Here is a 12,184-nt window from a genome sequence, read left to right as displayed (position 1 = left end):
TGAAATCATAGGTCATCCTTTGTTTTTAGCTCAGCATGAAGGTCTGATCCACTGTTGCTTTACTGCTACTTCATGTTTATGCACTTCCACTAATATGCCTAGAGTTTTAGACTACTGTCTACTGGTAGTCTTTGGAAAGTACTGACATTCCTAATTGTTTAATAAATCTTTAATGAAGCTTTTAGTGTGTGTGAGGGCATGCATATTGATTTGTGTATGTGTATTTTGGTATTAGGAAAAGAGTAAATCTGTTAAGAGGCTCCTGCAAGATCTAGAGAGGAATGTACAATCAGAAATTATAATAAGGTGTAAAGGTTTTCCACCCCTTAAAATGGAGAAGTTGACATATTAAATGGCACAGATTCTAATGATGTGAAGTGACTCAGAGAATTTGAAAGAAGTGACAGCTGTGCAGATCAAAGATTAAAAATAGAAATTTCAGTAGCAGTTAAGAATGAATGAAGGAATCACAAAATTATTAATTATGGTGGTTAGAGAAAGGAAAAATAAAATTCAGACTATCTGCAGGCAGAATGGTGTCTTCAGTCATGCAGCATGTCTGCTGGATATCAGCCTCTTGTCCTGCTTAGCCACTCTGCAAAGGTGAGGGTTGTTGCCCAAACATCAGCATTTTACTGCAATTTCTAATACCCCAAGATGACTCAGGCTTCCCACCTGGCTGACAGATATGGCACGGGGCATATGGAAGGCTCTTGCCCTACTGGATTGGCAGCTGGATGCCCTGAGGCATCTCAGATGGCATTGGATGCTTGTGTCTAAGGAGTAATTGCACACAGACTCACTTTCACTTGCGTCTTTCATGGACAGTCACATGAAACACATCAGTAGTTCATAGCAGTGTTTGCAGCAGGTAACTGCAGAAAGCAATGAACAGTTTATTTAATTTTAAGCTTTGCAAGAATTTTGAGGTGAGCAGAGCATCCATCCAGATTTTAATCTGACTGGGATATCAGGTTAAAAATTATCCAAGTATTAAAACCAGCAGTTAGAAACTATGATTTGAAGTTGCAGTGGATGGTTGTTTTCTCAATGACCTCAAATCCATGAATTCATTTTAACATTTGCCTCTTTATATATTCATGTTTAAATATAACTTGAATGTTGCCCTAATTACATTCTCATGTTAATTTAGCTCTGATTCAGAATTTCTATCATTATTCTTTTAGAATTATTTTGAAATGATGGTAAGTTGAGTAAAGATGCTCCGGCGCGTGATTGTGCCTTTGAATTATTTATCACATTCAAAGACAGAAATATGGTTAAGATCTAGTTTGAGTTGTAAATGAGTCTTGGTAACGTAAGGAGGAAGTGAAAATCCTTTTTACAGAATGACATGGCTTATGGGTGTGTTGTTTGATATTGTGGGAGCACTTCACAGCCCCACATGAATGGAAAGCCTCACAGCTTAGTAACAAAACATCCATTGCACTGACTGGCAAATGCTATCTAAGCAGATAAGACAGATACAGTGTGGAAGAGGGGAGAGGGAGAGGTACAGAGACAACTTGCCAAAACGACAAAGCAGATTAGTGACAGAATTAAGAAGATAAAACAGATGTCCTGTCTTCGTCATGGCCAGCACTCACTCCGCGCTCTCCCTGTGCTGCATGCTGTGGAAATGAAAATGCTCACAAGCGGTGTTTAGCCCCCGTTTTCCACAATGCATCACGGTGGCAAATCATACAGTGCTAATAGAAGGTTGTAGAAGCCATGATTAATGGAAAATTTCATACTTGTGGCTGTGGCCCTGAGCTAGGTAGAGAACAAACAATTGCTGGTGAGGCGTGTTCAAGTCAGAGGGCGAGAAACTGCTGGGGAAAAATTCTAAAGGAAACTTGTCTTAATGTAAGCAGCAGTTTTGCTAGAGGTAAGTGAGGGGAAATTCTTCATTTATAAATGGTTCATTGACCCATGATAATAAAGCAGTGCTGCAGAAGAAGGATAATTATCTACTTAAGTATCAGATGCCCTCAGGGTAAAAGCTTCCCTTCTCTCCTTTTGAAAAATGAACTCAGATTAAAAGAATGTCCTTTTTCCTGTTTTAGTGTTGACATGGATTTCCTTTATATGAGTAAAATTAATTAGTTTTTCTATTCTTTATTCCTGGTATGGAAATCAGATCTGCTAAGCAAGTTTCCAACTCTTCCCTTGGGCCCTAACTTGAGCCAATAGCATCCTTTATGGAAGCTTGTACAGTGTGCTGGGAAGGCACAAATAAATTACAGGAGTTTTATTATACCCAGTAGCTTGCCAAGAGGTGCAGCATTTTAGAACTAAAAACTCACTAAGCTAGCTTTTTCTGCCCCCCATGCAGAATTGGTTTATTTCCAAGTACCTGCTTTCTAAATATGTATTTCCCCTTTTTACATTGTAACAGGATAAGAGAATAGCAGTGGCATAGGTGATGATTTACTAAAAAATAAACATAAGGGTCAGGTTTTCAAAGCAGATTAACACCAGAAACTGGGGCCAGTCGTCTTCTGTTCTGTTGCAAGCTGGTAAGTGTGGAGCTCACTTGGTAAAAAAATCTGCTCCCGCTTCAGCAAATGTCCATTGCAATCTTGTCTGTCCTCATCTGGACTCTGAAAAATGATCAAAACCAGCCCCTCCTTCTTTATTTCCAGAAAATGCCTTTTTCTCTCCAATCAGAATTATAAATGTGATTACTGTGATGAACTTGGTGAATGGAAGCATATTGTCTCTCTCTTTATGGAAATAAATCATCTTTCCCATGTATTAATCTTTCTTTATTTCAAACGTCTCATGTGGTTCTTGAAAATCAGGTTGATGTAACCTTTGTGTGAACCTGTTAACTACAGTGCATCTCCTAGTTACCTTTCCTGGAGTAGAGAGAATATTCCTTATACCTGCAGGCTTCAAGACTCAGTAAAAATAAATTAAGTTGACTATAATACAATAGCCTAGAACTTCATTTTCTTTGCTCCTTTGAACGCTTGTTTTAATACTGGAAAAAAAGAAGCTGTTAATTTTCATAGCCTTTGGTCATGAAAGTTCAAATGGTGTTAAAGGTGATTTTGAGGTCTTCATTCTGCAAACACAATACTGTAAGGCAGAAAAAAACAAATAAATACTGTCTGCAGGGAATTGAATTGAGGACCAAATCTTAGGTACTGCTTGTTGGATTTACACATCTGAGGCTCTGCTCAAAATTCCGACCCTATTAATAATGCTACTAAATTGACTTTCAAGGGAGGAATCGTAGCAATTATTAATTTCTGTGAACACAGCAGATCAGATGACTGTGAATAGTGTGTGTACTTCCATTGTTTGCTTTATAGTTTCATTTCACTGACTCATGAAGCGCAGTCACCAGCGCAGATAGAATAAAATCAAAGCCTATTTACAGTGTTGTGAACAGCATGCTTAAAAGGGAATAGTCTTCATTATCTTAATGTATTTCTAAAAACATATGATATTTGTAACAGGGGTGCACTCCTTGTGAATGGTAATTAATCTGATGCAGAAATAAGTTATCTGCTATTATCAGCATCCTGGCAGCTTTTCACCTTTCAGTACCTAAAATTAGAAGTGTGAGATCAAGATTGTCAAAAATCCATACCACATATGTGGAAAGCATTGTCGAACTGCTGTCTCCAATGACACACTCAAACCCTCCATAAATTCCTTTGGCTTTCTCCCATTTGTAATCACAAAAGGAAATGTCTCCGATTCTCAGATGCGTTAAATACAAGCATCTCTCTGTCAAAATGGTAGCTTTGGGTCTGTAAAAAACATGCTGTCCTTTAGATGTCTCTATTAAGATATGGAGCTTAGTTTAGTCATTTTGTCTATATCTGAGGGGGGTTAAGGAAACTTCTGAATGAAGCATCATATGATTCTCTGTACTTAGCCTTGTGCTTTAGTTGCTCTTGCTGAAACCCTCAGAGAGGAAGAACTTGTGCAGTTCAAATGTGGTCAGGAGCAGGTTACAGACTAAGGATTGAGATATAGATGTAGATGTGTCAGGATTAAATTCACGTTGTGGTGGTAAAAAAAAAATTTTTTTGAGAAGGGCAACAAGGCTGGTGAGAGGCCTTGAACACAAGCCCTATGAGGAGAGGCTGAGGGAGCTGGGATTGTTTAGCCTGGAGAAGAGGAGGCTCAGGGGTGACCTTATTGCCCTCTACAACTACCTGAAAGGTGGTTGTAGCCAGGAGGGAGTTGGCCTCTTCTCCCAGGCAACCAGCACCAGAACAAGGGGACACAGTCTCAAGCTGCGCCAGGGGAGGTTCAGACTCGAGGTGAGGAGGAAGTTCTTCACCGAGCGAGTCATTCGGCATTGGAATGGGTTGCCCAGGGAGGTGGTTGAGTCATCGACCCTGGAGGCGTTCAAGGGGAGATTGGACGTGGCACTTGGTGCCATGGTCTAGTCATGGGGTCTGTGGTGTCAGGTTGGACTCGATGATCCTCGAGGTCCTTTCCAACCTAAGTGATACTGTGATACTGTGATACTGTGAGATGTTTGTCCTTCGGGACTACTCAGACTTGCATTTTGTGCCTTGACGATACCACCTTCAGATGTCCTTGTTTGCCCTCTGCGGCCAGTGGAGCGTTTCCACGACTTGCGTCCTGAAGAAGTGGCTGATTTATTTCAAACGGCGCAAAGAGTTGGCAATGCGGTGGAGAAGCACTTCTGCGGCACCTCGCTCACCATTTCCATTCAGGTTTGTAAACCAGTCAACTAAAAAAGGTTTAACAGTTTGCTTTATCAGGCTTTCATCCTTCTTCCCTAGTCCAATGACAAAAGGACATTCAAACTTCAAGGGGCAATAAATGCAAAATAATAATAATAAAAAAGGCCTGCAGTAGCTGCATTGCGGCCTGGCAGGTTTGGCATTGAAAAAAACACGAGGAGGCAAACCAGCAGAAAAGTCTGGGTCATTAATAACTGCGAAACTTGCAATAACCCTGTGAACATTCCCAGGCACAGTGATTGCTTGTGAGTACTTCAGCAAATACTCTTCTTTCAAAGACGTGTTTGCAGGTTTGACCTATGGAAGCCAGGTACATTTCCCCATTCAGCAGGTAACCTGCTGCTTGTGATGGAAACAGGTAATTTCTGCCCACAGCTATTTATATGCAGGCAAAGACATGTAGCCATGTAAATATGTTATCAGTTATGACCTTTCTGTTATTTGTGCAGGGTGTTTTTAAACCAAAATAGCAAAGCTCTGTTTAAAGCAAATCAGGAGACTAAGCCCATTTCACCAGAATAAGAATTTAAGCAAGCACGCTTTGATTAAATTCTCTCTAATTTTATATTCACAAGGATAAGAAATCTATTGCTAGCTATTCAAAAATGTGATCTGAAGGAATGAAAAATAACAACTGTCATTTTTGTGGTCTAAGCAGTTCTTCACTTTGCCATGGTCCGATGGGAAAAAAACTTTGTGTCGAATAGTCCCCGAGAAAATACACTAAATTATGATACAGTGCAACTGGATGTAAATCATTACTGAGGAAGATGTCTGAATTCCTGTGTGATCCTTGTTAGCTCCTCTAACCAGAGGCTTCTCCCTTTGCCTACAGGATGGCCCCGAAGCTGGACAAACGGTGAAGGTGAGTGCTTATTATGCAGAGTACGAATTAAGAGACAATTATAAGAACTAATAAAAGATCAAAACTAGTCATCTGCAGACCATTGCTGCATCATTATCTCATCCTTGAGATCAAAAAAAAAAATCCCAAGTGTCCCATAGCTGTAAATACTTTTTTATTGAAACTGCACACGATGTTTACAGCTTTTCTTTCTGGATAAAAATTTTCAATCATGAAAATGTCTTTTCTGAGCTGCTGGGTGTATTTATGCAAGGAAAGCCTTAGAAAAGAGGCATCTGTTTAAGGTTTTTGTTTGTTTTAGGGAGAAAATATTGCCCTTCCATTCAGAGTCTCTTTGTTTGCCTTTTTATTGCCTAATGAGTTGTAGCTAATTATAGGAACAGTGAAACTGAACCACATTAGGAAAATATACCTTTTGTCTGTGCTTTCTCTCTACATATTCGTATCACATTCTTGTTACTGAAGTTCAAATGTAATGGAGCCAGTGAAGCTTAAAAACAGATTTTAAGTGTACTTCTGGAAAAAAAGGGGGAAAAAAAGAAAAGGAAAAAAAGATGGGGGGTGGAGGGGAAGAGAGGATTTATGATTATACTCTCCACTTGAGTAATAACATAGATAACATCCAAGATGGCTCTCCAGCCATGTTTCACTGCCTCATAATGCAAATGCAAATGCATGTGTAGTTAGATTATATGCCTGAACATTAGATAAAGGCTATTTTTTACATTTGGAATCAAAGGAAAGTCAAATATGGCTCTGGGTTAGCACATTGTAAAATCAAATTAGATGTCTCAAAGAAGCTGTTTGGCTTGATTAAGATAACTGCAACAACCAAATGATGGTGTATAGAAACGTTTTACTTCTTTCCAATTTGCTGTCTTGACCTTATTTTTCTTACTCCTTTTTGTTGCCTGCTTTGAATACTTAACAGAGAGATAATATGGAGAGATAAAGAGAAATCTGAAAATCCCCAAGCTTTGAAAAGCTGAGGAGTGATGAAGAAACGTAAAACAATTTAACTCAGTACTGCAACAAAACAGATTCCTTGCCTTGTGGCTTAGAGTGCCCTGGGTGGGTTTCACTGGGACTGCCTGTTGACAGGTGAAGGTCTCAGTTTAAATACTTTCTGAAGTAAATTTTATCATTAAGGCTAGCATGTTTTAACAGGAAGATCATAGGGTTTCTTTTAATATCTTGGGGGGAAAGTGGGTTTTTTTTTCCTGTGTAAAGAAAGGGTTTGTAGGAATTGTTATAGTAAGAGAAAATTTGCTGATAGGAATGAGAAAACTAGACATAAAAATTCCCATCTGTGATTGTGAACAGTTAGAAATTATTAGGTAGGCCTTAAAATGCCAAGAAATTCTATATCATTTTGTATTTGTATTGGAGTTGAAGAGTATTAAATGATAATGTGTCCAATACAGTGCAAAATTGTAGCCACCCTTCATGCTTCCTTCTCACACTTTTAATAAGCAATGAGATGAAAATGACCCTCTCTTACAGCTGTGAACCCCTGGACTCTAATAATGAGTGTGTATTCATAAATCAGGGGTTAGCAGTTTGCGTTTCTCTATTTTTCTGCATCATTGGGCAACACTGTAATTTATCATCATCACTTTGGGATGTTTATCATCCACAAATGCCAACAACTATTTTCTTCAGAGAAGTTAGAGCTTTCAAAACTTGAATTGGGGGGGAAAAAAATCACTATGATCAAGATCTGTAAAGTGAACAGTACAGCAGATACATTAATAGCTGGTTCCACTTAAACTGTTTTGAATCAGAAAGGTTGACAAAATAACCTGTGATCTACAAATAATTTATGAAACTTAAATCCAACGTGTCAATGTGTTTCTGTGTGCGTGTTCTTCATGTACCAGAATGCACAATAATCCTCTAGTATTAGTATTCCTCTAAGGAAACTTAGAATTAAAATTCCTGGAACAAACTAAAACATTAGAAAAACATTCTAGTTGTAAGAATAACAAAGCATCACAGTAAATATCCAAGGGAGTTTGTGGATACTGTGTTTCAACAGGGTAGGCAAGCTACGGCAGGAGCTAATTAGGTGTGGCTGATCTTGCTTTGAACAGGTTCACATGGCAGATGGCTTCAAGAGTCCTTCCTTTTATGTTTTGTGTAATTCTGTATACCTGCCTAAGTACAGGCTGTGGTGTGTACTATGTAGGAAAAGAATCACAGGAAGCAGAGGAAGACTACTAGTTCTTAACTTGGGCAATGCAAAGCTTTACTGGAAAATGGGATGAGCTATCAGCATAGCTGAAGACAACAACTGAGAATTTTTTTTCAGAAGCAGATTAGGAAATTCTCTTTATTTGTCAGCAAGAAGGAACGGTAATCCATGTGCAAGAAAAATCATGGACTTCAGTTTTAGTGTGAGTCTCAGGGCATTCTTTGCTGTGGAGATGAAGACAATTGTATGTGGGATGCATGCACCAAGTGTAAAGATGATTGCCCTTTCTGTATGATTAGTGATAAGAGTGGCTGTGAATGTTATGTGTTCATTATGCTGGTGTGTGCAGGTTTCAGTCAGAGGTACCACACACTGCAATGTCAGGATACTTTAGTGGTGCCCCATGGACTAAAACCTTGCTAGTTACCTAACAGGGAGCTGTTTATAATATAACAAGCAACTCTGCTATTGATGTGCTCTGATTTGTGTCTTCCTTTGAATCTAAGCCAGCAGAGCCTGCAGGACAGTGTTCTAGGGAAGGTTATGGTCCTTTCAAATACTCCCATTACTGCAGTCTCTGTGTTTGCCTTGTATGGGTACCAATACCTGACCCTCGGCTTACCAATACTTTGGAATTGTAGATGAGTCTTTTCTAACCCTTTAGCAGCTGGAAGTTTGCCAAGGAATTCTGACCCGTATCCCAGGTCTCAGGCAATAAAATAATATGATATATCGCTTCATAATATTTATCATAGCTGTCCACAGATTGTGCCTTTTCCAGTCCTGTCACCTATTTATGAGAGAGACAAATGTTCCTCTCCAAAGGTCATCACAGACTTGCACACTTTTGTGTTTTTTATCATAAAATGTTCTTGCATCAACTCATCTGACCATCTCCGAGCAGTGTGTCAGCAAGCATAATCATGTCCCAGCATTAATGATATTTTGAATGCCTATTTTTTCTTCCTTGAGAAAATAAGGGAAGTGTGTTTAGGACCACTCTTAATGAATATTTATCTCTGGAATTCTGAGCTCTGGTTTTCTTGGAGAACACAAGCCTCACAATGTCCTTTTGCCAGGAATGGAGGATGAGTTTCACCCAGGTTCTGTTTGAGAATGTCTTAAATATCCAGGCAATTTCATGGATCAGGGAAATCAGCTCTGCATCTTTAATGCAGGACTCTTACTGCTATGTCAAGTGAGTGACGTTTTAAGATTTCCCCAGTATACGTTATAGCATTTTTTTAACATCAAGACAGCAAATGCTCTAGCTGCCTTGGTGGATGTATAGCATAATGTAAAATAAACTCTCAGGTTTACCTCTTATGTGAGATTCAATCACAAGAAACTCCATGTACTCTGTACTCTTTAAAGGCTAAACAAATCAAGCTGGCAGGAACATGATGCAACTAATTTATCTGTAGAGACAAGATAATATTGCACAGCAAGTGTCCATTGCACAAACACATATGAATACATGCTCTGTTCTGCAGCAGTGTTAAAGTCTCCAGCAGTTCAGCATCTCCACTGTTATCCATGAGTAAGTGTCTGCCAATTACAGGTTCACCTAAATAAATGAGAAATTGTGGCTGATGGTGGCAGTGTGGGTATATGTGCAGAAGTTTGTTTCACACATTCCACTAATTATTTTACACTGAAGAAGGTTGTCTTACTATTATATTTTTGATGTGTGTGTTGTGTTTTTCTTTCCCAGATGGTTTTTAAATGCTGTGTTAAACCAATCCACCTGGCTTGCATTCTTTAGAAGTCTTAACCTGAACTGTGGAGTCTGGGGTTTAAGCCCATAGCAGACTGCTCTTTCATACTATTTGTCTCCTTATCTCTGGAGCTGAAGTACTGGACTTCAACTTCGAGTCTCTAAATTTAATCAGATCACATTGCAGACTGATTGCATCAGAAGGATTAAATTCACTAACTGCAATACTCTTGATGCCTCAGCTTGCTTTCCCCACAGACCGGCAGATGTGAGTCCTTGTTTAATGGGGTATTGCAAGCCACCTTTTGCTCTCTTAAAAGACAACAACAACAACAGAAAGCTGGCATTCGAGAAATGTAAAGATTTCTCTTAACTCTAACCAAATAGAAAAATTCAAGTAGAGGTAAAATGGAAGAAAGAAACAAGTTTTTGAAAACTGGATCATACTGGACTGTGAACAAATGGTCTTGCTTTCTTGACTCTTAAGAACCATGATTCTCTTGAAAGCTTGTGGGATGTCCAAAAAGATTTGATGAAGTACAGCAGTCTCTTTGAATTGCTTTGAGAAACACACTAATAGTATTTGGTTGGAGACTAGATAATATTGCAGATAGGTAATTGGTGCAGAAAATTCATTAGTCTCAGGGCTGCTATGTCTGTTTTGAGTTCCTAATTGTCTGTCTGGTTTGGTACTACATGTAGTCAGGAGTGGGGTTTGGTGTGATGTTAGTAGTGTATATTTTCAAAGCTATGGTTATACTGCCCCTTACAGAGGTGAGGCAGCAGCAGGCATATGCAGGAAGTTTACCCACTTCCCTCAAAGCCTTTTGCTACCTCTTTGTTTTCCACTCATTCTAAATAATAATTCTTGCCCTTTACTTCAGGGCCTTCTTTAAAGTCTGCCTTGCTATGGCCTATTTATCCCTTGTCCAGACCTGTATTTTCTGTGATGCAATTAATAGATATAGAGTCCCAATTTCTTCTTTGCTTTGTCAAATCCTTACTTCTGTTGATTGCATGTACATTTAGGTTTTGATTGAACTATAAGCTTTCTAGGAAAAGCATCAGATTGCATTTTTTGTTTGCCATGCTTATAGTACAAAAAGCACTGCTGGATCTGTAAACAGTTGACAAAAGTAAGAGGTGTCTGTGTTCAGTAAACACCCATGTGAAGTTATAAAGGTTTTTTGAGGACTCAAGAAGATGAAAGAAAATTGGCTATGTGGAAACAGCCTAGTGATTGATGGACATGACACCATCCTAACTGAGAATACGAAAGGCTCCAAGGCACTGATAAATTGAAATGATGACCTGGATAATGAAGTCTGATCCTGAAATACCAGGCTGTGAAGTTCCCTGAAGGGATGGGGACAAAATTTTTTGAAAGATTCTCTTTAGCAGTGAATTATGATGGTTCTGAATCTGGATGGTTTTGAATTTCCAGTAGTAAATGTCATGACATGCTGTATCCCTGACTTGTGACATCATTCTGTGTCCCTGGACAAACACAGAATAGTCTGTTTGACTAGAATTTAAAGAAATTAACTGGAACAAAACATTAACCTGTAACTATAAATGAGGAAAGTTAAAGAAGTTTCACAATGTCTAAGTTGAAGAATAGTAATGAGAAGGAAAATTTCATTGCTCTGTGCTAGCAGTTCTACCTACCTTTCCTGCCATATGGATTTCTTAGATGAATCTCCTCTTTAGGTAGTTTCATTCCCAAAATACCCCCAGAGCTACTCAGAGTTATTGACAGTGTCTAAATCAAACTATAATAAGCAAGTAAGTGGGCTCAAATGCTTGTTCAAAATGTCTTAGGGTACAGATACTAAAAGTCATGTGGCTCTGTTGTCCACATCCAGCATTCCAGCTTTTCCCTTGCTGAGCATGATCCCTTCAGCAGCAGATGACTGCTGGCTTTTTCGTTCTCACAAAGATCAATAGGTGAGGGCTAAACTGTATGTAGTGCCTGCAGACCTGCAAGGATACCTGCAGATGCCTGACATGAATCATAGAATCATAGAATTCTTAGGGTTGGAAAGGACCTCAAGGATCATCTTGTTCCAAGCCCTTGCAAGGACCCCTCACACTAGATGAGATTGCTCAGAGCCATAACCAGCCTGGCCTTAAAAACTTCCAGGGATGAAGGGTGTGTGCACTTTCCAGGAATGCCAGTGGGGGCATGGATATGCCTGTCCCAGTCCCCAGCAGCTACATCACATGCCAGCAGACCCTGCAAGCCTGGGGAGAGGCCAGGGCTGGGGGTAGCAGTGCCAGTGGCTACTTCAAGTGGAAAGTGAGCAGTCACCCCAAGAACTGTAGTCATGATGGCTGATTCTTGCTGCACACAGTGACCTGGTTGATTACTGAAGGGAAGAGTTAAACACTGCCAGGGCTCCCCATACTCTGCCCTTCTTGTGCAGCTCTGGATGAGCCTGCTCTTGCTTTGACAGAAACATTTTAAATAGACTTTCTGCATATTTTTTCCTGGTATGTGCTCAGATATTTACAGTTTTCATGACAGAAGAATCTTGAACAAATCAGTCATTCAGAAAGGTTTATTTAAGAGGTTGAAAGCTCTTCATTTTTTATTATTTTTTTTTCCTGTGAACAGTTACACTTCAAAATGAGAAAGTACTTCTGGCAGCAAGGTGAAAAAGTTTTCTTAT

At 39.3% G+C, this 12,184-nt stretch overlaps 1 protein-coding gene across 3 annotated transcripts in view; it reads left to right on the top strand.

Moving 5' to 3' along the window:
• The window catches only part of FHIT (fragile histidine triad diadenosine triphosphatase), a 640,545-nt gene that overhangs the window by 475,971 nt on the left and 152,390 nt on the right, over nucleotides 1-12,184 (top strand). For all 3 annotated transcript variants that reach the window (XM_068154236.1, XM_068154237.1, XM_068154238.1), the window contains 2 exons: nucleotides 4,561-4,706; nucleotides 5,572-5,601. In XM_068154236.1, coding sequence (XP_068010337.1) covers nucleotides 4,561-4,706; nucleotides 5,572-5,601 — 176 coding nt within the window. The remainder of the gene's footprint in view (nucleotides 1-4,560; nucleotides 4,707-5,571; nucleotides 5,602-12,184) is intronic.

The sequence above is a fragment of the Melanerpes formicivorus genome, unplaced genomic scaffold (genome assembly GCF_026170545.1).
Source record: "Melanerpes formicivorus ecotype bairdi unplaced genomic scaffold, bMelFor1.0.p_v2 SCAF_28, whole genome shotgun sequence".
In the NCBI taxonomy this organism is placed as follows: Eukaryota; Metazoa; Chordata; class Aves; order Piciformes; family Picidae; genus Melanerpes; species Melanerpes formicivorus.
The sequence above is the reverse complement of the archived record's forward strand: the minus strand, read 5'-3'. Positions and strand labels throughout refer to the sequence as shown.